The sequence below is a fragment of the Heteronotia binoei genome, chromosome 7 (assembly GCF_032191835.1).
Source record: "Heteronotia binoei isolate CCM8104 ecotype False Entrance Well chromosome 7, APGP_CSIRO_Hbin_v1, whole genome shotgun sequence".
Lineage (NCBI taxonomy): Eukaryota > Metazoa > Chordata > Lepidosauria > Squamata > Gekkonidae > Heteronotia > Heteronotia binoei.
The window spans coordinates 43,778,480-43,805,359 of NC_083229.1; the positions used below are offsets into that span (position 1 = coordinate 43,778,480).

Genomic DNA, 26,880 nt, shown 5'->3' on the forward strand with positions numbered 1-26,880 from the left:
TCGTCGTTTTCCTCAGCCTCAGCAGCCGCGGCGGTGCCGGCGATGAGCGAGCGGCCGCCGGGGAAGCGGGGAAGGCGCAGCCCTCATTCGGCCTCCGCCCGCCGGCGGCGCTTCCTCCTCTCGTTGCCCTCGTCGCCTTAGAGCAGCAGGCGATGTGGAGCTCTGGGGCCGCCGTGCTGCAGCTCCTCGCCCGGGCGACCAAGCACGCCGTTGCCCAGGGATCCCGGCAGGACCTGAGCCGCTGGCTGCCTCGGCTGGGCGCTGCTGGGGAGCTGAGCGAGGCGGCGGCGGCGGCGGAAGGGCTGTGTTTTGGAGAGCAGAACGGGCTGCACCATTATGCTCATCCTTGCCAGGACCAGGCGGCGGAGGTGCTGCTGTGCCAGCTGCCCGATGCGGGACCCGGCTCGGCCGAAGGCAGGACGTGGCGCTGGTCGTGCTGCCTGCTGGGCACCTGCTGGTGCAAGAGCTGCCTGAGCGTGTGCTTCTTGGCGGCCCTGTGCTTCGCCTCGCTCGCCCTTGTGCGCCAGTACCTGCGCGACCTGATGCTCTGGGCCGAGAGCTTGGACAGCCTGGCCGGCGTGCTGCTCTTCACCGTGGGCTTCATCGTGGTCTCCTTCCCTTGCGGCTGGGGCTACATTTTGCTTAATGTGGCCGCGGGCTACCTCTATGGCTTCGTGCTGGGCATGGGCCTCATGGTGCTGGGGGTCCTCATTGGCACTTTCATCTCTCATGTGGTCTGCAAGAAGCTGCTGGCCCGATGGGTACAAGCCAGGATCCAGGGCAGTGAGAAGCTCAGCGCCGTCATCCGTGTGGTGGAGGGAGGAAGTGGCCTCAAGGTGGTGGCCTTGGCTAGGCTCACCCCGATACCCTTCGGGCTCCAAAACGCAATCTTCTCTGTGAGTGGCTCTTGCAAGAAGCTGTTGGGACATTTTCATGAGGGATGCCTTGTCAGTAGTGAAGTGAATAGAAAGTAAAGAAGGCTCATTTTTTACATTCAGCATATGTTTTCAGAGGTAGCCTGCACATAATTATGGGGTTTTATAACTTGAAGTCACAACATGTAATCTGGTCCTAAAAGGGTTTTATGGTGTCATGGCTGTAGGGAATGGGGTCAACCCCAGCTCTGTAATTTATCTTGGTCTGTTTTCAGTCCCAGTACGGGAAGGGAAGACTGGTAGCCAGATTGTGTGATTTTCATGTACAATGGCTTAAAGTAGTAGGTTAACCATTTTTAATTGAGGAAATAGTGTTGGGGGCAGAGCTAAATACCCTTCCACAGTGTTGAAGGCCTGCTTCAGACCAGGCTCCTATACTCACCTTGCAGCTGTTTTTAGGACCAAATTACATGACCAGCATTTCAGTAAGAGAACTCCATTGTCACTTGTAGCTAAATTATGGGTATGAAGAAGTAAGGGAAAATAAATATGTCATTTGTGGGAAGAGCTTTAGGTAGCTTCTGATGTTCAGGACAAACTATAAAGAAATGGTTTTCCCCAGCAAGAGCGGGTTTGGTTTGTAAATTACTACATATATCTGAAAAACTATTGGAATTATCCGTGAGGCCCAAACTACATGCTGCATGGAAATACGTATAATGGTAGTTTAAGGGCCCTTTTTAGTGAGGAAAAGCTGTTTCATCTGGCTCTGATTGGGAGCAGAGAGGGGTCATGTCCCCCCTTCTCAGTTACCCCTCCTGCAGAATTTTCCTCCAGAGATGAGTTCAAATATACATTTTCCTTTATTGAAGTTGTTGAAGTTAATTAGGTGTGTGTGACTTAGTTGGACATTCCATAAGGAAAGGCTTAAGAGCTCCTTACTGTTCACTATAGTAAGCTGCTTGTCGCCATTTAAGTGAGTTCTTGGACTACCAGCCTTATGTGAGTGAGACTTATCAAATTCCTGCTGGCTCATGGTCACAACTTCTTGAATAATCTATATGGCTTTTAAAGTCCCACAAAACATTGAATTCCTAAAGGAAGACTTAAAAAATATTCATATTGAGGGATCATGTATGTCAAAATGGACCCTTTAGTTTATCTGTCCCTTGTTACAAAGAAGTTTAAGTGAAATTCTAGGGCAAATTCCCTTTGAATCTGGCTGCAGTGCCACCACATATACAGATTCCTGCATTGCTGCTGCCAAGTGTACAGGTATGTACATTGACAGTGGAGCTGTCACACGGTACATTTTCCTCCATCAGCCCTTTGTGGCTGCCACTTTCCCATCATTTTTCTCCCCACTGCATCACCAGAGGGCTACTAGAAGTCTTTTTAAAAATCAGATTTAAAAGTTCTACAGAAGCACAGTGGGGAAAATGGCTGGCACAAGGAGCTGACAGTAGGACAGTGATGCTCATGTGGATGTGGCTTTTGCAGGGCAGGGAAATGTGCAGCTTTCCATTTAGATGGCATGATAATAGTTTTGGATTGCACTCTTTCAACAAAAGTTGCAGCAGAGCTGATTTGGGAATAGTATGTTGAGGATGGGGAAAGGATGGTTAGAGCACAACATTGTGTGGATGTTCCAAAAGTGCTCAGATTTCAAAGCTAAGCAAATGAAAACCTCCATATGCAAGTAGCCTTTCTTTGTTTTAAAATGGGAGTTGGAGATTTTGTGTGTGACACATGATCCAAATCCTTTTGAAGTGCAATGTGGGAAAGGTTAATTTTTTCATATTTTTCAGTAAGGACGTCACTAGAACTATTTTGTTGGCTAGACATCTTGCCTCTGTGTAATGTTTTCTCTGTCTTTACAACCTGTTGTAATGCAATGTTTTTACATACAGTAATTAGTAGAGAACTTGTATGTGGCTGCTTATGAATTTCTTGCCTACGTTGGTAGATTTTGGAAAGTCACAGTTAAACCACAGATCTGCTTTGTGGCTTTTTCATGTGTTGTGTAACTTGTGGCGGTATTCAGTTCTCTATATAGATCTAAAGTAGTAACTTTTGGGAGGGGCATAAACGTCTTTGTGAGTAATTCCAGTTTAATGGAATAACTCTTCAATAAAATAGTTTGGAGAAAGAATAAGAACTTGGCAGATATGACTGTGAAATGTTTATTTTTGAAAATTTTTGCACATTAACATTAAGTGAAAAACTGGATTCAGTTCAGAATCTGTGGCTGTAATCTTAGGTGGAGTTCGATATAAGTAAGCCCCCTGAATGTAGTGGGGTGTAATTCTGAATAGACAGGGCTTTTTTGAGCAGGAACACACAAGAACGCAGTTCCAGCAGGCCTAATATGCAAATAAGTTCATGCTGGGCTTTTTCTACAAAAAGTTCTATGTGAAACAATGGTGCCATCAGGGTGTGTGGCCTAATATGCAAATGAGTTCCTGCTGGGCTTTTTCTACAAAAAGAGCCCTGTGAATAGATATGCATTGGATTGCGTGGTAGGTTACCAGATTTCTGGGCTTTTGTGACTTTATCTTATTCTGTGGTACCACCTGTGTGGGAGAAGCATACATGTGAATAATCCCTGTGCAGTTGAGAGATACCTCAGTCATGTGGTGGGGGGCAATCTCCAGGAAATATCAGTGTGGATATTACATCAAAGGGTTATATTGAAGACTTTCTGCTGTGCACATGAATTACTCATGGTTAAGTGAGTCTCATGGAGCTGAAAAACTATTTGAAGGGCCCCTGTGAGCTGCCACTTCATACATTATATGCATGTGATGTTGCACCATTTAAGGGGCCTTTTTTGAAGCATCAAAAAAGTTAACACAGTGATGCTACACTATCAGGGGTGTGAAAAGTGGGCGTGTTATGTATTGATGGATCAGTGAGTAACACTGGTATTCTCAAGATATATAAATATTCAGGGCTCATTTTGTAGCAGGAGCTCCTTTGCATATTAGGCCACACCTCTCTGATGTAGCCAATCCTCCAAGAGCTTACAGTAGGCCCTGTACCAAGAACCCTGTAAACTCTTGGAGGATTGGCTATATCGGGTGTGTGGCCTAATATGCAAAGGAGCTCCTGCTACAAAATGAGCCCTGTATATTGCAAATTATTGAGGTAATAATGCAAAGGAATAAATACTGTGGTGTTTATAGTAGCACATTTGTAGCACAATTACGGAACATCATACTTGAATTAGTGTTGGTTGGGCACACCAGAATATTTGTAAAGCTAAACCAAATGAGATTCTGCAAGTCCAGGATCATATCTTCATTTCTAACGACTACTACCTGTTTGTGGTCCCAGTTTGTATTAAGGCCACAGTGCAGCAAGGATAAGGTTTAACCTTCCCTTACACCATGCAGATCCCCTGCCATCTGTTGTTGCTGCTTGAGGAGTAGGGGACAGGTAAAGAGAAGGTCCTATGGAACTGCTATAGACTTTTACCAGTTTCCAGGAACTCCACGAATGGTGAAATCCACAAATGCAGTACAGTTTGAGCAAACATTATTGCCTGTGGTAGACAGATGGTCTGATTTAGTGTAGGACAGCTTTATGTGTTTGCAAATACTGGGACAGGGAGATCTACTGCCTCCCAGTAGCAAAACAATCACATTTCATTGCAAAACTAGCAGTGTAATAATTATAGTGATAGCATGGTACAATAAAAACAAGTTGCAAATTGCATCACAGAGTTGAACAGCAAATAGGTGAAATCATGACTCACAAATCTATGAATGGTAATGGTCTACTGTATTTAAATTTAAGATTCCGGGAAGTTCTCTTCCATTATCTCTTCTGGTCTGATCTCTGTAGAATTTGTTGTGGTCATTCCTTTGTATTATTTCCTTGGTTTCTTTTTTAGAGCATTGTGGCAGTTTGTTAGTTTTTGACATGTGGGGTGTGAAATAGTTGTGACAGCTTTATTATTTTGAGAAACATTTCTCCCTCCCATTTTGTAGATATTTAAAAACACTGTCCCACAAAATAAGGATATAATTAAATAGAACAACACAACACATTATGGTACACATACAGTCCTACTATTTTCTGTTGCCAGCTCTTATGGTAGTGGCATTCTGCATGGGATTATCAGGAACTTTAAAGTAATTCTTGGAACAGAAAGAATTCATTTAAAGGCTGTTGAGCCAGGATATTCCTGACTTATGTATGCATCAAATTAACATTCACTCTTTGCTTGCCATATCAGTGTAAATAGTAAAGTGTGTTGATTTTGAACAGTTTAATCTCATTGCTTCTGGACCACTGGCTGTTTACAGATTATAATGTGCAAGGTCAGTGTGGCTTTTGTTTTGTTTGTTCACTGACCTAAAGAACAGGAAGCATCTGGAAAAATTCCTTTTTATCTAAGTAAAGAAAAAAGTTTTCCTTCAGAATCATGAGCATATAAGAGCTCACTGTGAACCTCTGGACAAAGATTTCCCCAGTAAGGCTTTCTTCAGACTACCCAAATTCAACCCAAATGCCATATGCAGACAAATTTCTTTTAGCATGAATAGGTTAATAACTACTTGTCACTGCGCGCAACATACATTTTTCTTTTAATTCAATCCATTTATATCCAGCTTTCCTCAGAGGCGGTCAGGACTGTATATGTGGCATTCTCCCCATTTTATACTATTGATAACCCTGTGAAATAATGGAGACCTCTGCCCTCAGTAAAAATGCTGCTGAACTTGTCAGGATTTCATGGCCCTCAGGATGCCTCCCATATTGGCGGCCCTGTTCAGAATTGATTAAAAGTGATTTATTGAAATGGTAATTCACTTATTGGATCCTTTTGCAGAGTTATAAATACATTTACAGTGCATTCCTAAGCAGAGTTACTCCAGTTGGTTTATTGAAATCAGTGGGCGTAGATTGGAATAATTCTCCCCATCATTATACTGTTAGTCCAGTTTCTTGGGATTCATATTCCTAGTTTCTTGGGATTCATATGCTTTTTTTGTGTGTGTCTTTAAGTTATAGCATTGTTCCACAGTGTAGGAGAAACTGATATGCAGGACACTCGCCTTAAGTGCCACATTTTATCAACACAATTTTAAATTAACAAACAAAGCTGATTTAGTTAGTTTCGCATATTGAAGCTGGCGCACCTGTGAACAAGTGTGCATGTGCATTTATTAAATACAGCCTTTGTACTTTCTGCCCTGCAGGTATGTACCAGTATCTGTTATCATTTAGCCCAACATTTCTCAAACTGCGTTCTAGACCCCCAGGGGTCCTCAACAGAGGCCAAATCCTTGCTCTTATCTGACAATGTGAAAATGGAGCTCTGTCAGTTTTCTTGGAATGGGCACAGGGATTGTCCATCTCTTAACATGGGCAGGGGTTTACAGAGTTGTTGCTGTGTGTAGTTATCTAGTTTACAGATTATTTCAGAGCATTAACCAGAAAATGTGTTGATTGCAGGCAACCAGTAGCAGAGCTCTAGTAACTCTGAGTGGCACCAAGAAGGTGGTATGGTCCTAATTAACTCATTGTAATTTCATATATTTGTTGAAATGGTTAACTACAAAGCATTTTAACACAGAAGTAGATGCCACTCTGTGTCCATAAACAGTAATAGCTGTCAATACCTGTTTTCAGCTCAGTATTGGAAGTTCAGTTTTTGTGTGATGGTGATCTTTTTCTTTTCATATGAGTGGATCTGAAAACTCTTCTAGGCCCCTTCCCACTAGCATTCAGCTGGCTTCTAAAATTTATTATTAAAAGAATGATTAGTGCTGTGTCTGGCTCAAAACCCCTTCCAGTCTAGATATAGAATTGATTGGAACAGGCCTTGACAAATTGTAGGTCACCATGGCACCTAGTATTTTCAGCAGTGATTTTATTGTTGAGTATCTCAGAAATTCTCAGGGGAAATACATAGGAATCTCACCAACCGACAGCAACAACCTTACAGTCAACTTTTAAGATTCAAGTGTTAAAACACAACATAGTAATTATTAAAATTTGTTATAGGGATCTAACCAGTTTTTCCACTGGTGAAAAAGGGAGGAAGTGCTCTTGAAAACTATAGTGGCTATGTTTGCGATTGTGGTACCTGCATGGACAAAAGCCATTCAGAAAAGCTACAGTAAATTAGAACACTGACCAAGACAGAGTGAGGAAGCTAGCTAGATCCAACCCAAAACATGTTTATCAGTTTGCATCTGAATAGTTTGTTGTATGATATAAATATGAACGTTTTTCCATGCCATTACTTGTTTATATGTAAACTTTACGTCAGGCAGTGGTGATGGATGTTTGCGAACCTGTTGGTTTTCTTCATTGGCTCCAATATTAAATAGAATGGAGCATTAAAATAATAGAATTATGAGCAATTATAATGCATATTTGTCATAGTTTTAGTAACATAACAAAAAAGTTAAGTTAGGATTAGGTTTTGTGTTAAAATTAATTAGAAAACTTGGTCATTAAAAATGAAACCCTGAAGTCTGACAGGTTAGCTCCTAGGCCCAAAGAAAATTTGTCATGGACTTGATTAGAATGTGGGTCAGACATTTCAGTTGTAATGTTATAGAATCAGCTACTGTCTGAGACTTGACCCTGTAGATTATATACAGACAGAACATATAAAAAAAATTAAAGTAGCTTTAAAGAGGAGCTTCCCCTGTGCACTTTGAAAAGCAGTTGGGTGCTGAATGCTAGCAAGGGAGGAGGGGAGGGCTTAGTCTGCAATTAAAAAAAAAAATTTCCAAAAGTTTGAGAAGTGGTGTAGGCTCCAAAGGGGTGTAGTGCCCAACTGCTGCAAGCAGGGATGAGATGTCAGTTTTACTCCATATACTTGCAGGGACACTAAGCAAGAGAAGTCTTTGTGCTTTGACTATTACAGAATGGGTTGGTAGTTATTGGGTAGAACAATGTTTATCTTCTTCGTGGTCTCTGTGCATCACACTGATGGGGATTAAGGCGCCTGCGCCGATCACGATCGGTAACTTCAAAAGCTGCGGATTTCCGCGCCCCAGGCCCGGTGCGTATGCGCATAGCCCCCACTGCGCATGCTCACCGAGCCCGGAGCGGACATCCCGCCAGTTCTCTTCTGACCGCCGCTCGGATCAGTCGATCTTTTCGCTACGGTCGGTATTTTCTCCTATATCTATACGTAGACTGTGGATTTCCAGAGGTTTTTCTTAACTTCTTTCTTATTTTAGTTTATTATTTTCGTTTTAAGAGGAGGGAACGAAATTTGGATTCTCCTCTCCAGTTCCCGTTTTTTCCTCGCCTTCCCCCCCCCCTCATCCTTTCCCGCCACGCATGGAAAGGCGCTGGGGATTTTTCCGGAGGTGCACGAGGTGTGGCAGCAAGATAGCCCCTCCAGACGGACACTCCCTCTGCCTACTCTGCCTTGGGGAGTCCCATATTCCTGACTCTTGCATACATTGCTCGAGATTTTCAAAGCAAACCAGAAAAAATCGCGCAGCCCGGCTGGCCGCCGCATTAATGGAGAGGGCACTTTCACCGAAGAAGATGTCGACCGCTTCAAAACCGTCGACATCCGAGTCGGTCGGTACCGACAGGGCCCTTACCGACGCCGATCGCCCCAGCAAGAAAGCGGGCTCGGCACCGAAGTCGGACTCCTCTACGCCCGCAAAACGGCCTAGAGAGGAGAAGGTCGCCCACACCGAAACAAAGAAAAAGAAGGCAGACAAACCCAAACCGAGTGGGCATTCTGCTTCTTCCGCCCCGACATCGCCATCAGTACAGGCGATCGGGAAGGTTCCACCGCTTAGGCTATTCGCCTCGCCTAGCCATCGTCACAGCTCACCGACACTCTCAGCCATGTCGACGCAGATAGCGATTTCATCGGACTCCGACATCGAACTCGCCCAACGCTCGGGAACGGAACAGAGTCCTACGGACGAGCACCGCCCTCGAACCCCATCCCCGCAACCTAAGAGAGATGACCGTGTTACTCCCCCAAGGGGTCGGTCGCGGAGCCCACGCAGACCTCTCACCCCCCGCCATCGCTCCCGAAGCAGACGTCGGGACCGATCACATAGCCGCTCCAGGAGCCCTAGACGTCGGCACCGATCACGTGAGTCGACCAAGGCCAGATCGCCGGTCGATCGTTCACCGAGATCGAAGCCCAGAGACATTTCACCACTCCGGAAGCCACCACCCCCGATACCATGGGACCAGAGACAGTGGCAATACTTATACGGCTCTTACCAGATGCCTTCAGTTTTTCCTTGGTTGCCCCCCAGACAAATAGACTGGGACCAGCAATCTGAGGCGTCAGTGAGATCCAGAACCTCCTATCATACACCGAGGCATGCATCATCGGCGTCACTGGCAAAACCCCCGAGCATCGAAAAGCCCCCAAAGCAAAGCTCTCCTCGACCCCGAGGACAGGAAAAGGTGACACCAGAACCGGATAAGACCCCAGAACCCCATCCTAGGTCAGAGCACTCAGAATCGCCAGACGATTCGAAGTCAGGGGAGGAGTCTGCCTCAGAAGAACAAGGCACCCCTTCCTCCCCGGAGGAACCATCACCTCCGGAGAAGGTCGGGGAAGAACAACCTATATCCCCATCTGAAGACCTTAAATCTTATGGGGATCTTATCAAACGCATGGCCCAGACACTGGCCCTGACTACTGTTCAGCCTCAACCGGTAGTCACTGACAATGTGTTCGATGTAGTGCAACTCGACACCTCCACGGCAGTGGCACTCCCTCTAACGTCTGTCATGCTACACACGGCCAAATCCGCATGGGACAAACCTGCGTCGACACCAATATCGTCACGCAGGCTTGACCACATGTATAGAATTCAGGAATCGACTGCTGAATTTCTATTTAACCACCCTAAGCCGAACTCGGTGGTGGTCGCCTCCTCTTCCAAAGCTAGGAAGACCCATTCGACCCCCCCTGACAGGGAGGGCAAGAAGCTGGACAACCTGGGTAGGCGGTTTTATACAGCGGGTTCACTAGGCGTGAAAATGGCGAACTACACAGCATGCATGGGGCGCTACCAATATGCGTTATGGGACCAACTCTCCTCCATTTTACCTACTCTCCCAGAACAAGCAAAGACAGCAGTCAGGAAACTGCAAAAAGAGGGAATCCTACTGGCGAAACAACAAATCAGTTCCGCAAAACACGTCGGCGATATAGGGGCAAAGACCATCTCCTCGGCCGTGACACTCAGAAGGCATTCGTGGCTAAGGTCAACGGCCCTCCAACCGGATACTCAATCATATATAGAGGATTTGCCATTCGATGGTAGCGGTCTGTTCAGTGCAAACACCGACACCGCTTTACAAGAATTAGATAAAAGCATTAAAACATCAAGAAATCTAGGGGTATCCACCTCATCGAAAACACAGACCAAACGACCTTGGTCAAAGACTTGGAACAAGAAACCGTTCTCAAAGCAGCAAGGGGACCAGCAGTGGAGACCAAAAAGTTCGGGCTCTTTCTCCAAGCCTCAGTATGGTGCAAAGACGAAATACTCACCAACTTCTACGCAGACCCCTCGCCAAAAGGGAAATAGGCAGCCCAAACAGAGCCTTTGACTGCCTCCCCCTGTGTTTTTCCCTATCCCCATCCCCTGGGAACCAGACAAGACTCTACCCTTTCTTCCCAGCTTGGACCAGGATTACTACCGACAAATGGGTCCTATCGGTTATTCTACTGGGCTACCAGATAGAGTTTCAACAACAACCCACTGTCCCTACGGTCGTCTACACCACACACTCTCCAATACTAAAAGAAGAAGTACAAGCTCTTCTACACAAGAATGCAATAGAGGCAGTCCCACAGTGTCAGGAAAGACAGGGATTCTACTCCCGATATTTTATAATCCCCAAGCGGGATGGTGGCCTCCGGCCGATCATGGACCTGAGAGCTCTCAATATTTTCATCACTCATCACAGGTTCAGGATGACCTCACTGCAAAACATTCTACCCCTACTCAACCAGGGAGACTGGATGGCCACGTTAGACCTGCAGGACGCATACTTCCATATAAGTATCCACCCAGACCATCGGAAGTTCCTCAGGTTTACCATCGGGAAATCCCATTTCCAATACCGGGCGTTGCCATTCGGACTTTCAACGGCCCCAAGGGTCTTTACGAAGACCATGGCAGTAGTGGCAGCACATCTGAGACTGCAAGGGATAGTGATATTTCCCTATATAGACGATTGGCTCCTGGTGGCAAACTCCAAGGACCGTCTACTACACCACATCCAAATAACCTTAACCCTTCTACAAGAACTGGGGTTACAGGTCAACAACAAAAAGTCACATCTCCAACCATGCCAAAGGATACAATTCATAGGAGCGATCCTAGATACAAGGAAATGCAAGGCGTTTCTCCCACCAAGCAGAGCAAACGACATAGTCTCGCTTGTGTCAGAATTCTTCCACAACCCAACGGTGAGAGCGAGACAGATACAGCGCCTTTTAGGGCTGATGGCCGCAACCACAGCAGTCATTACGTTTGCCAGGTTCCACATGCGGATGCTCCAATTATGGTTCATCAATGCATTCAACTGCCTGAGGGACCCCCCGTCACGCAGGATGCGTATTCCAGAACCAGTCCTTTTCTCTCTAACGTGGTGGCACCAGAGACAACATCTAACGGAGGGTGCCCCATTTCACAAGAGGGCCCCTTCCCTGACGATAACCACAGATGCATCCCTATGGGGCTGGGGAGCACATCTGAACGGCATGTGCGTTGGGGACAGGTGGCCTCCATGCCACCTAGAATTTCACATAAACTTTTTAGAGCTGTTGGCAATCCATCACGCCATCATCTCATTCCGGAAACTACTCACCAACAGATCGGTGGCAATTCTTACAGACAATACGACAGCCCTAGCATACATAAACAGGCAAGGGGGCACAGTGTCCCGGAAGCTTTGCCTGCTAGCTTTACGCATTTGGGAGATATGCAGAGAAACGCGGACAACCCTAACTGCAGCACATCTCCCGGGCACTCTCAACTCTTGTGCGGACTCTCTAAGCAGAGGAGGTGCCGTACTCCACGAATGGGAAATGAACTGGCAATTCCTTCAACCAGTTTTTCAGAAGTGGGGAACACCGGAAATAGACGTGTTTGCGACTCGCAGAAATTCAAAGTGCAGGAAATTCTGCTGCAGGGGGGGAGCCGACCCGAGATCGCTGGGGGACGGCCTGATATTTCCATGGAAGGGACAGCACGTTTACCTGTTCCCTCCCATCCCGCTCATAACCAAGGTGATCCACAAGATTCACAGCGAAAGGCCACGGGGAATCCTAGTCACCCCTTGGTGGCCGAGACAACATTGGTTTGCCCCAATCCTAGGCATATCCGAAGGGGTCTACCATCAGTTCCCACCAGCCGCAGACCTACTAGTATCGCATCAGGGAAGGGTGACTCATCACGATGCACCGCACCTGAAATTGACGGCGTGGCGGCTATAACTGCCCCATTATCAGCCAGGGCACAGGAAGTTATTCTGAACTGCAGAAAACTATCCACTCGGAAGTCCTATGACTACAAGTGGTCTAAGTTTGTGGAGTTTGCTTCATCAGAGGGAGCAGACCCCGCCACAGCGGGCCTTTCCACGGTGTTGGACTTCATCCTCGCCCTAATCGACAAGGGACTAGCAGTATCATCAGCTAGAGTGTACTTGGCTGCCATATCAGCTAATCACGTGAACATTGAAGGCCACTCGGTGTTCTCACACCCAGACTCTAAGAAATTCCTTCGTGGCCTTGCCAGACTGTACCCTGTAGTAAGGGTTCCAGCCCCCGCATGGGACCTCCCTGGAGTCCTACACGCCTTATCGGGGAAACCATTTGAACCCATGGCGACATGTCCTCTGCAGTTGCTAACGTGGAAGACGGCTTTCCTCTTAGCCATTACGTCGGCCAGGAGAGTAGGTGAACTGGCCGCTCTCCGATGTGACAACCCATACTTACGCTTTAGTGCAGACGGTGTCTGGTTAAGACCAGATATCAGATTCCTCCCCAAGGTGGTATCCTCTTTCCACTTAAATAAGGAAATATACCTGCCGGTGTATTTCCCGAACCCTACGACAGATGGGGAGCGCAAACTCCATGCACTAGATGTCAAAAGGGCATTATCCTTTTACCTACACAGAACGGGGCCCTTCCGGAGGGACTCCAGACTTTTTCTGTCCTACGCCCCAGCGTCTCAAGGGAGCAAGGTCTCAGCTCAGAGGATCTCAAAATGGATCTCAGAGACCATAAAACTCTGTTACTTGATAAATAAGAGGCCCTTGCCTGGCCCCATTAGAGCACACTCCACGAGGGCGATGGCCACTTCAGCAGCCTTCATGAAGGGAGTGCCCCTAAGTGACATTTGTGCAGCAGCCACGTGGTCCTCGCCGCATACCTTCGTTAGACACTATGCGTTGGACCTGAGATGGCATCAGGGCACTTCGGTGGGCCAGGCGGTACTGCAGTCGCTGTCTTACTGATGAACCGGAGCACCCTCCTCCAGGTAGGACATTGGCTTGCTAGTCTCCCATCAGTGTGATGCACAGAGACCACGAAGAAGATAAACAGGTTGCCTACCTGTAACTGATGATCTTCGAGTGGTCATCTGTGCAGTCACACTACCCGCCCTCCTTCCCCTCTGCTGCCGGTCCATCAGTGGATCATGCAGCGGTCAGAAGGAACTGGCGGGATGTCCGCTCCGGGCTCGGTGAGCATGCGCAGTGGGGGCTATGCGCATACGCACCGGGCCTGGGGCGCGGAAATCCGCAGCTTTTGAAGTTACCGATCGTGATCGGCGCAGGCGCCTTAATCCCCATCAGTGTGACTGCACAGATGACCACTCGAAGATCATCAGTTACAGGTAGGCAACCTGTTTTTCTGTTGGATCAGAGGGAATGTCTACTTAGCATTCTGAAAACAAATATTTATTTACTTTATCTATTATAATCTCCCTTTTCACAGGAACTCAAGGTGGATTACATATAGTGAGCCAATACAATCATAAAAATGGGGCATTCAATAACAAATGCATTACGATTTTAGAAGTTTGGAACCACTGGAAAGAACTGAAGCATAGCATTAACTGACACATCTACTGATAGAAATTATGTACCGTAAATAGAACCCTACTTTCTGTAAGCTGAAGGTAGTAGTATAGAACACAGTTCTTAATCATTTATCCAAGCAGGTTTGTAGAGCTGGCGTGAGTATGCATTGCAGTTCTTAGGAGACAGGGCTACCCAAGTGAGATCAGTAAATGGTCAGACACAGAGATTGAGACTGAGATAACATACTAGTCTTTGGTCTTCCAGGAGAGGCATAGTAATTCATAAAATATTATATTTGAGACAATTGTGGGGTATTTTTGTTCATTCTTTTACTTTAAATAAAAGGCTTAGCTCAGTTTATGTGATAATGGGTTCATGGTTTGAAATTATATCGTTTTAATGTTTTTGTTTTTATTTTAGTATATTTCTATTCCACCCATTCCCCATAGGGCTCAGGGTGGAGTACAGCATATGATAAAACAATAAAAATATTTTTTAAACAGACAGCTCAACAGCACTCAGAGAAGTTTACCATATCACATATTACCCATCCTGGCCGTCTCACATCATGATATCTCATAGGTGATAGTGCCGATAGGGCTCCGTTTTACAGGCCCTATGGAAGGCCCGGATCTCTGTAGGGAGCTGATTCCACCAGGTCGGAGCCAGGACCAAAAAAGCCCTGGCCCTAGTTGAGGCAAGATGGGCGTCTCTTGGACCGGGGATGGCCTCTTGGACCGTCTCTTGGACCGGGGATGGCCAACATATGTTGGGAGGCCGAACATAATGACCTCCTGGGCATATATGGAAGGAGATGGTCCCGCAGATATGTTGGTCCCAGGCCGCATAAGGCTTTAATTGTTGGAACCAAAACCTTGAAGCAGATCTGGTATTCAATGGAGAATTTGCCAAGTCAGACTGCGGAGCGCCGGCTGAATGCCCACCCACAGAGGTGGTGCAGTCAGCAGGCGAGCCGCCACATTCTGCACCCACTGCAGTTTCCGGATCAATCTCAAGGGTAAGCAAGCGTAGAGCGAGTTACAGTAGTCTAGTCTGGAAGTGACCATTGCATGGATCATTGTAGCCAGGTCCTGGGGGGACAGATATGGTTCTAACTGCCTGATCTGCCAAAGATAACAAAAGGCAGACCTGGCAACCATCATGATCTGGGCCTCCATGGAAAGGGAGGCATTCAAGGTCACTCCCAAGCTCTTCACCTTTTGGGCTGGCACCAATGTGGCACCATCCAAAGCTGGGAGTTGGATGCCCATTTAATGTGTTTTTGTTAAACCAGGTTTTGTTTTGAACCAGGAGGGTTTTTTAAAAAGGAACTGAATATAACAAATGTAAACATTTTCTTTTTTTTTCTTTTAAAATGAAATAGTCCCCCCACCCCTTGACAAATACATTGGTCCAGAGAAGAAACTTGTTTTACTCTGCACTGGTGTGATATGGGATGTTTCCTTGCCTTGTTCATGGGAGCCAAACAATTTGAATCACATTCTCATTATGCCTTTCACTATTGGAACCTGTTGCTTCCAAGTTATAAAGTGTGGAACAAAGCTCTCTTAACAGGACAGGTGAAAGTTCAGGGAGCTTTTGGCAGCTGCAGCTGTATAGCAGCTCTCCAACAGAGATATGAGGTATTTGACTGTCGGGGAAATGGCTAGTACTGCATTTGCCAAGTCAGATAAACTAGTTTTGGAAAATATTTATTGAAACACATGGGCACATATGTTTTAATTTCTGTATTAATTGGTCATCTTGTTAACTTTTGACACATTGTTGTCACTGAGCACATTGAGTGGCAACACAGGTCTTGATCTCCAGAGCAGTTCTGAAGCAGTAATGAATAAATTTTAGAATATGTATGTGAAATTCATTGTCCAAAGGGCAAGCTGCTCCCCTTCAGTCACCATATGCCTATGCTTGGGGGCATGTACACACCCGATCTGGCCTCCCCAGTTGACCAGCTTCATTCTTCCAGCTGTTGCTGGGCTTCTGACAGTCCAGGCTTCCAGCCGAAGTCATCTTTAGGGGCCTCCTTCCCCCCCCCCCCAAGCCTGCCTCAGATGTTGGGAGCCAACTCTGCCAAAAGCTTCTGTGCAGTTGACCAGCTCATCTGCATGCCACAGAGAATGCCTTCTTGGCTTGGTGTGAGGGAGAAGGGTCATGCCAGGCATCTGTGGGGGTCAGAATTGGTCATGGTAGATTCCTCTGAGTAAGGGACAGGGCAGAGGAATTTAATAGCGATGCCAGCCTCCAGGTGTGACCTGAGGATCCCCCAGAATTCCAGCTCATCTCCAGTCTATGGAGATCAAATTCCCCTGGAGAAAATGGCTACTTTAGAGGTTGGACTCTGTGGTAATTTGCCCCACTAAGATCCCTCCTTCCCAAATCTCCAGGATTTTCCCAACTGGCATCTGGCAACCCTACCCACTGGCAGCCAGAAAAGACCAGGCAACCCTAAGAGTAAACTTGATTAACTGGCAGCCCCCATTCATCATGAGTATCAAATAGCAAAACTTGTGCCATATTTAGTTCTCAGACAGTTTTTGTTTGTTCTCTGCAGATAACAACTTAATGGTAGACTGCAAACATTTCAAGTTGTCTGGAGGTGCTCAACTTCTCTGTTAGTTTCCAAGTACAATAAAATTTAATGAGTGTCCTACTTACCATATCTGGTTTCTGATTTAATATTTAAAAGGTAGAGAGAGATTGCAAGTTGCATCCTCCTGGCATTGATGCTCTCCCGTGTATTCTTCCATCATGTCCTAGATTTCAACAGAAGTCATCAGATAGAACCTTGTTTTTGTATGCTTATCAATACAATACTCTGTCAAACTCACAAATTAAGTTTATCCTATTGATGCATGGGCTTCTGAAATGTACAACTGCTGTAATGAAACCTTTTTTAAAAATTTAAATCTTCGTTGTTAAGTGAGAGAGCCACCACTCAGTGCTGAACACCCTTAGTGGAAATAGTGAGATACTATGGCTACAGTATAGATGACTTTAAAAGGGGATTAAACAAATTCGTGGAGAGTAGATCTAACAGTGGCTACTAACCATGGTAACTAGGGAACCTTCAGAGGCAATAAACCTCTGAATACCAGTGCCATGATGCAGCATCAGCCTCTATGCCAGGGGTGTTGAACTCATTTGTTATGAGGGCTGGGTCTGACATAAATGTGACCTTGTTGGACCTGGCCATGTGTGTCATAAAATGTAATGCCAGATAACAGAGATATAAACTTTATAAAGGACACACAGACAAACAGAATTAAAGATCTATTAAAAACTTAAAATATACATGCTTAAAACATTAGCATTTGTTGATCTTAATGGCGCTTTCTTTGTATCCTGTACGATCCAGGAAACTGGGTAAAGGAAACTTTGGCTTTTTCCTTCCTTCCCCAGGGGACCAGAAGGGGGAAGAGCCTCACCCACTAGATGGAAGAGAGGCTTGGTTCAGTAGCTCTGCTGTGCAATTGTGCAAGCCTGGCAAAGCAAGCTGTGGATTCAGAAGGAAACAGGAGAGAGGGAGAGGGAAGCAGATGACAACCAGTTACTTGGAGGCCTGATAGGAGCCCTCTGGGGGTCTGATTTTGCCCCTGGGCTACATGTTTGACACCCCTGGATTAAAGCCTTGAGTGGTCTGAGTGTGGCCTGTGGGGGCAGCAGTTTTGACAGCTCTGTTCTAAGCTGCACTAGGGGACACTGGCACACAATTTTTTTAAAAGGCTGCTAATAGATTTCTGTTTCTGCCCACAAATACTGCTTTAGCCCATTGGAAACAGTGGAGAATGGGGGCATGTCCTTCTGGGGCCCATAGAATTGGACCCCCTGGTTCAATCTTTATGAAACCTGGAGAGGTTTTTGAAGAGAAGCACCAGCAGCTATATTGCAAACTTGGTGGCTCTACCTCAAAAAACAGGGGCCCCCCAGCCCCAGATACCCTCAAATTGATTATCTGTTATAGCCTATGGAGCTAATTGGCCCCCATAGGCTACAATGGAGCAGGGAAAATGGGTTTTTTTGCACACCCCTATTATGTTTTTTGGTATGATTTATAAGCTGCCTTGAGTCACAGGGAAAAGTCTTATCAATATTGTGAAAAGGGGTGGGTAGACTTGTTCTTCAGAGGGCGGGTCTACCCATATAGAGGAAAGGACTGACTTGATTCTGTGTTCTCTTATAATTTTTAAATTATTCTTAAAATATAGTTTAAATATAATGTAAAAAGAATTTATTCTGATATTTTTACAAGGTTATGGAAGTAATTTAAAAAACTCATGTGATAGTCAAATGTAGACTCGCTCAACTTTAATGCTACAGACTTTTTTCACTCATGAGGTAGAATTTCCACTCACAACACTGTGGATCTTAGAGGGAACATTGCTGACAAGTATGTAGCTTGAGCAATGCTTTGCTTTGTAATGGGGAGTTCTTAACTTAATCAGTTTTAAGTAACACCCAAGAATCTGATTTTTGCATACATGCCACTTCTTTAAAAATGGGTTTAAATGGTTGATTAAAAATTTCTTCAGTGAGTAAACTATGTAGTGAAAATAATTGTTTTTAATCTTCCTCCAAAGAACTCAGATCTGTGTATGTTTACGGATGCTGTCTCATGCTTGGTCACCCAGTGGCTTTTATGTGATTTGCACTCAGCTTTTCCTGGTCTAGCCTTAGTCCTCTATTCACTTTCCTGTTGCTGGCTTAATATTATAAGAGTTGTAGTGGTTGTACATAAACCAATTCAGTTTGCATCATTTAATTTGGGATGTTTAATTGAGGTTAACCAGTGTCATATCAGGAGGCAGCTGCACATGAAAGTGAGTGGAGAAAGAACAAATAGTTATGAATTATATGAAAACACTGTATGTGAACATCAGGGAATTTTGAAGACAATTCCTAATATATTGTTAAATATGTTTGCATAGCTTTGAGCAGCTTGCATTGCTAGGGAATCTGATCTGGCAGCCATATGTAATTCTTCACCTACTGGAATCGCAGTAAATGGAAAGAGCTGCTTTCAGCTGTCTGTACAAACAATGATAGGTTTAACTGGAATAACTAATCCGTTATAACTTTTTATAAATCCAATGGGTGAACTTTTTAAAATGTGGACAATGTATTAACCAGCTTCCAGAATTCACTTGTACAGTTTCAAGTTGGTAGGTTTGAAATAAGAGGGAGTACTAATGATTGTTTGGGGGGGTTTAGTGAGTTGGTAGTTTAGACGCTGAATAAAGGCTTTGTGAGCACCATCCTTTTTCAAGCCAAAAGCACATGCAATTAAGTGTTTGCTATCTTTATTACTTGTTTGAAGCTGTTGGAGTTTCATCTTTTGCTTTTTTTGGCCGTGCTCGATAATTTCTGTTTCAGCTGCTGCGTTTTTACTTGCTGCTGTGTACCTTTGCCAGAAAAAGGGTTTATTGCACAGCAATCCAAAATGCTTAAATGTTCACTCAGATGTTTCTCAGTTTTGTATTTTAATACTTATAAACTATTTTAAAGTGTTTAGCCATTTAAATATGTAAAAAAATCTTCCCCAAGTGATTTATTTGGTTTTGTTACTATTGTTGCTGAATTCACACTTCAAAATAAATTTAATCTTCAGGTGTTTGGATTTTGAACCCTGTAACTGTACTGAACTGCTAAATAGGTGATATCCATTGTTAGTTTTGACTGTGATATTGTCCAGTTCATCTTTGAAATTAGTGTAAATAATATGGCTTGAATTTATAACTACAGACCTTATCTTATCCTACTTTACATTTTATTGCAAGATCATCTAAGACCACTTTGTTCACCTATATCTGCTGTGTAGAATTTACAACTTGTTTTCCCTTAAAATTTATGGTCTGAGGTAAGGCATTTTCAGGAAATGTTGTTAAGTTTATTTTTTTTAAAAAGATAGCCCAGGCTATCCTGATCTCATCAGATCTCAAAAGCAAGGCAGGGTTAGCATTTAGATGGAAGACCACCAAGAATATATATTAGGGAAAGGAAAAGTCCCCTGTGCAAGCATCAGTCGTTTGCAACTCTGGGGTGACTTTGCTTTCAAAACGTTTTTACAGCAGACTTTTTACGAGGTGGTTTGCCATTGCCTTCCCCAGTCATCTATCCTTTCCCCCCAGCAAGCTGGGTACTCATTTTACCGACCATGGAAGGATGGAAGGCTGAGTCAACCTCGAGCTGGCTACCTGAACCAGCTTCCACTGGGATTGAACTCAGGTCGTGAGCAGAGTTTAGGACTGCAGTATTGCAGCTTTAACACTCTGCACCACGGAACTCTTTTTATATATAGAAACTGTGTGATAATCAGGTTGGTTATCAGATTGAATTACTGTATGCTTGTGATGCTGAAACATGGTTTATTAAAGATCTAAACATATGCTTATACCATTGTCTTTTCATAAGTGACTGGATAATTTGACCCAAGAAGTTCTTATGACACCATGCCTGTTTTTGTTGGGCTAGTTTGTTGACTTTTGGTGGTAGAGTAGGATCAAGCAAAGTTGTTTGAGGTTACATTTTTAAAAATCGGAATTTCTTAAGAATTCTCTGCTTCCAATATACATTTCACAGAGCAGTTAAGCAGAAAAAAAATTACAATACCCACTTCTCCAGGTTTTGATGTAAACATAGTCTGGAATACAATGAGCGCAATTTTGAAAAAACAAAAACAACTAGGTGAATTATAAAATGAGTTGTTGCGGATTACAGTTGTATTACATAACTTTGAATTTAAGACCATAGCATCAAAATGTTAACTTTTATGTTTTAAATGGTTTTATGGCTTTTATGTATTTATATGTTTTATACTCATGCATATGCATGAGCATTGTAAGCCGCTCTGAGCCCGCCTTGGCGGGGAGGGCGAGATATAAATGGAATTAAATAAATAAATATTACTCGTATACAGTTTTGGGTAGCTGAAGAATTTAGCTTTTGTAAAATATATAAAATTTTTGCTTATGAACTGTGGAAACTAAGTTTTCATGCATAATACTGTAAATTGATGCATTTCTGTTTCTTGGGGGACGCATGGTTCAGTGGTTGAATATGTGCTTTGCCTGCAGAAGATCCCAGGTCCAGTCCCTGGCATCTTCAATTGAAGGATCTCAGCTAGCAGATGCTGAAAGAACTCTTTCTCTGGCGGAGACCCTGGACTGGTCTTGTTCAATATAAAGAAGTTCCATATATTCATATATATAGTAGCCATTGGATGGTGAAGAATGAGGAAGGGACATGGAATTTATGGAAGGATATGTAGAGTTGGAATGACACTGCTCTTATGAGCTTCATTCCGTGATCAGCAGATCATATGGTCACCCTTTCTAGTTTTTGAGCCTTCAAAATGATTCAACATGGCCTGGTTGTCTGAAAAAATTGTTTTTTGTTTCCCCCCTTCCCCAAAATGAAAGCTTAGATTACATTAGTTGAGATTGTATTCTTTAGAATAAGAAGTAATCAAACATTTTTAATTGGGCAAATCTTACTCATTTATTTTATTTGTCTTTTCTTAGATAACAGATCTTTCTCTGCCTAACTACCTGATGGCTTCCTCCATTGGATTGCTTCCAACTCAGCTCTTAAACTCCTACTTGGGCACCACCTTGCGCACAATGGAGGATGTTATTGCAGAACAAAGTGTTAGTGGTTATTTCATATTTAGTTTACAGGTAAGTGGTTGATGGTTAAATTGCAACATAATGTCATTAGAACACATTAGAGCCTGCTGGATCAGACCACTGGTCCATCATGTCCAGCATACTGTTTCATACAACAGCCAATCAGTTATTTTGGAGGGTCAAACAAAAAGGTTCAAATCCTCCCTGCTGTTGCCTCCTGGCACTGGTATTCAGAGGTTTGCTGCCTCTGTAGATAGAGGCTCCCTTCAGTTACCATGACTAGTAACCATTGATGGATTCCCAAACTAAGCAAGATGGAGAACTCATGGCTGCCATGAGTTTGCTGTCACAATATTAAATTTATTTTTAAATGGTGCAAGGCCGTACCTTTTCAAGTGCCAAAATAGCTGACTCCCCCCCCCAAAACAGATATTTTAACACTTGAAAAGGCAGTGGATAGAAGGCATCTACATCAGGCCTGTGTAGCATTTTAAAATCAGTTAAAAATGACAATGGCACACTTGTGGCAGCCATTAGTTCTCTGTCACATTTAGTTTGGTCTTCTGTAACTCCACTTACTGCTGGAACCTGTAGCTCTTTCAGACAATAGCAGGTCCTTAGCCCTCAGAAGACTCAGTCAGCAAGTGTGAGAGCTCCTCTCACTAGAACCATGTGCTTGTAGCAAGCTGCAGAAGCACAGCCAAAACTCAAGACACTTGTTCAGTTACATAACCCCAATCAAAAAGATGCTCCTTCCCTCCTTGCCTCTTGCACAAGTTCCATGTTTAACTTTCTGCATCCTAATTTGAAAATATTGAAATAGAGGTGGTTTAGACATTTCTGTTGCTTCTGTCACTTGTGTAGGAGTTAAGACTAAGAAAGATCCTCCCCCCACCCAGTTACTAGTATCTCTTACAAACTCAGCTCTTAAAGCAATTTTTCATGATAGAATATTGAAGATAAAGGGGATAGTCTTAATTTCCCAACGATAATCTTGATTTCTACTTTTATCAGAGTAAGAGAGAACAGAGCACTAATGAAATTCATTTTTGCTTCCATCCCTTTTCCTGAAACGAAATAAGTTTGCTTAAGATCTGACATCTTCTGTAATCTTGACATATGTTTGTTTCATTTATCCAGTCCTTTTTCCTGACAACTCAGAGCCCAAAGCAGATAACAAAATGCCACCCACCATACTTCACCATTCAGGTTTGAGCAACTTTCTGCCCACAACCTCAATAGTTGATGCTATAAGACAGTTACTATAGACTGCTGAGGTACATGAGTAGATAGGCAGGAAGGAAGCTGCTTATTTTAGATCTGAAGTTCATTCTTCACGTTGTGTTAAAAAACTAATCACACACTGACAGGAATACCAAGGAGTACAGTGCCATAGGGTTGTCTTACCATAGTGTTATTAGATCTGCCTTCTCTGATTCTGTTGATAAGATTTGTCAAAAGAACATATTGTATTAAGAGAAGTGTTACCTGTCAACTCTAAATAACAGATACAAGTCTGTTGAAAATGGCATTGGAAAAGTTTAGTCACTTCTGAACGGTTTAGCTAGAACCAATTTAAAACACCTTTGATACCCTTTCATTTGATGCTTATTACTCTGGTTGTGAAAACAGTAATTAAGAAGTAAGAAAGATAGTGTGATGGACTGCACTTTTTAAAAGCTTCAAGTGCTGTACAGAGTAAAGGACTGTGAAGAGTTATTTCTTCACAGAAACAGGAAACCTTGAGTGACAGGCAGCTCCATGCAATCTGATTGGTTAGCATCAGCGGATCAGGGAAAAACTTGAGAGCTGCATGCTGAGGAGACAGTCAGATTTCTGCCTTGAGGGAGCTGAGTCTGATTTCAGTTTTAGCAGAGAGCTCAAATGGAGAACTGGGGGAAAGTTGGCAAGGAAGTTTGGTAAGTAGGTGAAGATTCCTATTTGGGCCAAAGAAAGGAGATAGATCTTCTAGTGAGAGGAGAATTTTGGTACCCAGTCAAACAGGTAGTTAGCTTTGAAGAATGGTCCCTGGTCTGGTGTGGTTAGAAACTGCCTTTAGAGACAAGAGTAAGTTAAAAACTCAAGATGAGTATTGGTGTTTCAAGAGAAAGGGTTTGAGTACAGGAAAGAGTGTACCAGCTTTCTGGAAACCAAAAGAGTCAGAGAACATTCAAAGTGTGCTTGAGTGTTTGAAAATACTAGAACAAAAGCCTCTCAACATAAAGATTTAAATCACTGTGAAAAGCTTAAGAAACTCTTATTAGCCTGAAACATAAGAACTAAAGTCTGTGTATGTATTGGTCTTAAATTAGAAATTTCAACCCCTAATGTAACCTGACCTTTCCCCTCTATGTTAAAACATTTCGTTATTTTTGAATTTCAAAACACCTTAAGTGCCATTTAAGTTGTTCAAATTAAAGAGAGTTCCTGACCCTTCCCTCAGGTTTTTGGGCTAAGTCAAAGTATCTTACTGTGACAGGGTGGGACTGACAGAGTTTACAAGCAAAGAAGACAGCACATTGCTAGGGCGGCTCAGTCATTTAAGGGAAAAGAAAAACGGAGGGAATATCTTGCCTCTGAGGGAAGTGGGCAGGGCTGTCATGGGTACCCTTTTATCTAACTTGAAATTCTTCTGTTAGTTTTACTTGGTTATTGGCTGTTGATTGGTTATTGTGGCTGTTAACATCACACAGCATTTGCATTTGTTTCATGCATGCAATTGGATTTGCACAACATTATGAAGAGGTGCAAGAAGTAGGAGAGACCACTATACACTCCCAGTTGATTTAAGTAGCATAGAATCATAGAGTTGCAAGGTTCCTCCAGAGTCATCTAGTTAAACCCACTGCATAATGCAGAAAATTCCTCCCCTCTTTAAAGAACCTGGGAATGCAACGCTTCACCGCCCCTTCCTGGGCCTTAAAATGGTGAAGAATGGAGGGAGGAGGAGGTGCCGGGGGGGGGGTGGGGAGGTGGGAGCAGGACAGCGAGGCTGCCTGGAGCGCTCTGTGCTAACAGGCTGCGGACTCTCAGTTGTCTCCAGGCTAAACATACAGTGCTCCTTCAATCTGTTGTAAGCCGCCCTGTGCTCCCTTGCAGGATAGGGCAGGATATAAATTGAAAAATTAAATTAAAATTAAACCTTTCCTCATAGGACTTGGTCTCCAGACCCCTCAACATATTTGTTGTCACCATCTTTGTTGATTTGTAGTTTTTCTCCTGGCCATTATGCAGCCTTATGTTCTTTTAAATATATGTCTATATAGTCACCGCTAAACTGACCTAGAAAAGCTATTTAATAACTTGTCTTTTTTCCCTGTGCATGGAATATTTTCCTTGTTTTCATCACTGCAGTTGAAAGTCTTTAGCATTACACCTTCTGCTTTGTCCACAGATTCTAATAAGTATAGGCTTCATGTTTTATGTTGTCCACCGGGCTCAAGTGGAGCTGAATGCGGCCATTGTTGCATGTGAAATGGAAATGAAGACATCACTTGTTCAAAGCAGTCATTCATGCAACAGCAGTTCAACATTTTGCAACAAGAGGACGCTTGCATTTTCTGGAGGAGGAGTCAATATTGTATGATTTCTCTTCTGCTCTCCCCCCTTCCCCCAAAGTATTACATTAGGATGTTGTGAACCTGAATAGCCTGACCTGTTGCCTAGACCTAACTCCTCTGAGCATCTCAGCAAGACTTAAACCCCAAACAGGTGACAGATGTACTTTGGCACAAAACCATGCTGGTGGTTTTTAAAAATTGCACAGTGGATGGCATTTTGCAATGAATCAATAGGTGGCTAAGTAACTGTAAATATAGATACAAGTTTGGCTGCACCTTTTTTCATTATTCGACTTGTCATGGCCTGTAGCCTGCACTTTAGGTTCTATTTGAGTTTTCTTCCACAAATCTGAGAAAAATATCCCCAAGGTAAATATTTTTCTGCTTAGCATTGTTTATAAGGCTAAATAATAATATACGGTAGATCTTTTAGTACTGGTGAATGAGTGTAAAGTATGCAACTTCATGTACAGTACTTCTGAATGTGCTTAGCTTTCAAAATATTTCCAGGAAGGAGTATGTTCTCCCTCAAGGGCAGGTGAGCACTCAGCATAGGGAAGGTCTTTCCTCCAGGGCTGCGAAGGCAAGACAAGCGCTTCCTGAGGAGGTAGCACCTCTCCCTATACCCACAGTCATTTTCCTGTCTGCGACAGGGAACAGGGTTTCTCTGGGTATTCTCTAGTGACCCACTGGGAAAGAGGAACCCAAGGAGAAGGGGGATTTTGCTATTTCTGGGACCATTTGGTTTCCCTTATTCTTGTTTTCTGTTTCAGCTTGGGCTGAAGGGGGAGGGAAGGAAATCTTTGGTTGAATGTATTTTTGTAAGCTACTGAAATGTTGTGGAGCCATTCATAATATTCCACATAAGTTTAAATCCTACATTGTGGGACTGAAGTGCTCTTATATAACATTTTAAGTTACACTGTGTAATATGCAAAGTAAAAGGGGAACTACGGAGTATATGGTGGATTGTGGCAAACAGCGGTCTGAAGCAGAACTGGCAAGGTGAATGCAAGGCTTTGTTCTGACTGGGAAGTAACAAAAGGGCTCTTCCATTACAACCCCATTTCTAGTTAATAATACAGTGTTTTTGTGGGGTGCATAGGTTAGCTTCACTTACAAAACAGAAGGAACTCTCTGAGAACACTACGGTACTAACGCATCACGTGGCCTTTATTTTATATGGAAAGCCATTTGGTTTTTCTATAATGAAAGCTTTAAAAATCAACATAATTCCCTCCAAATATTCTTTCTTCCAACCATCAAATAATATTCTTCTGGTAGACCTTTTGTGCAGTACTTTGATATCTTACCGATGGAGTGCTGTGAAGATTGTATTTGTCCCTTTATTCTTTTTGCATTTGTTTAAACACTTGCAAAACTTTGGGAAAGGCAGAGGTTTCCCATCAAGAAAATAAATGAACAGAAAAGGGCAGAGATGTCATGCAGGCTCAGGAATCTATACACATTTTTAAAAGAATATATTTCATATGATACAGTGATCCTTCTGCAGAGTCTGAGATGCTTCTTTGTGGGTTTGCCTGGACTGGAATAAGCCGATCTGTGCTTGTGTATTGGTATCATAATTCTTTACAGATGCATATTTGTATTCCTGAATTATGTACTCACAAAAAATGTTTCACAGCAGTTGAAACCAGCACAAAAACTACTTTGAACTCAAATCTTATTTTTGTCTGAAATCTTGATTAGTTTGTTCAGAACAATAAAATACATTTCTGGCTCTTA

At 43.6% G+C, this 26,880-nt stretch overlaps 1 protein-coding gene across 2 annotated transcripts; it reads left to right on the top strand.

Annotated features, from left to right (window-relative positions):
* TMEM64 (transmembrane protein 64) lies at positions 1-26,880 on the top strand. 2 transcript variants are annotated; one of them, XM_060243528.1, is made up of 3 exons: positions 1-836; positions 21,470-21,625; positions 24,969-26,880. In XM_060243528.1, the coding sequence occupies exons 1-3, from the start codon at positions 153-155 to the stop codon at positions 25,158-25,160; spliced, it is 1,032 nt and encodes a 343-aa protein (XP_060099511.1). In that variant the 5' UTR covers positions 1-152; the 3' UTR covers positions 25,161-26,880. The 2 variants fall into 2 exon arrangements, with proteins under 2 accessions (XP_060099511.1, XP_060099510.1); XM_060243527.1 differs by having other exon boundaries at positions 4-896.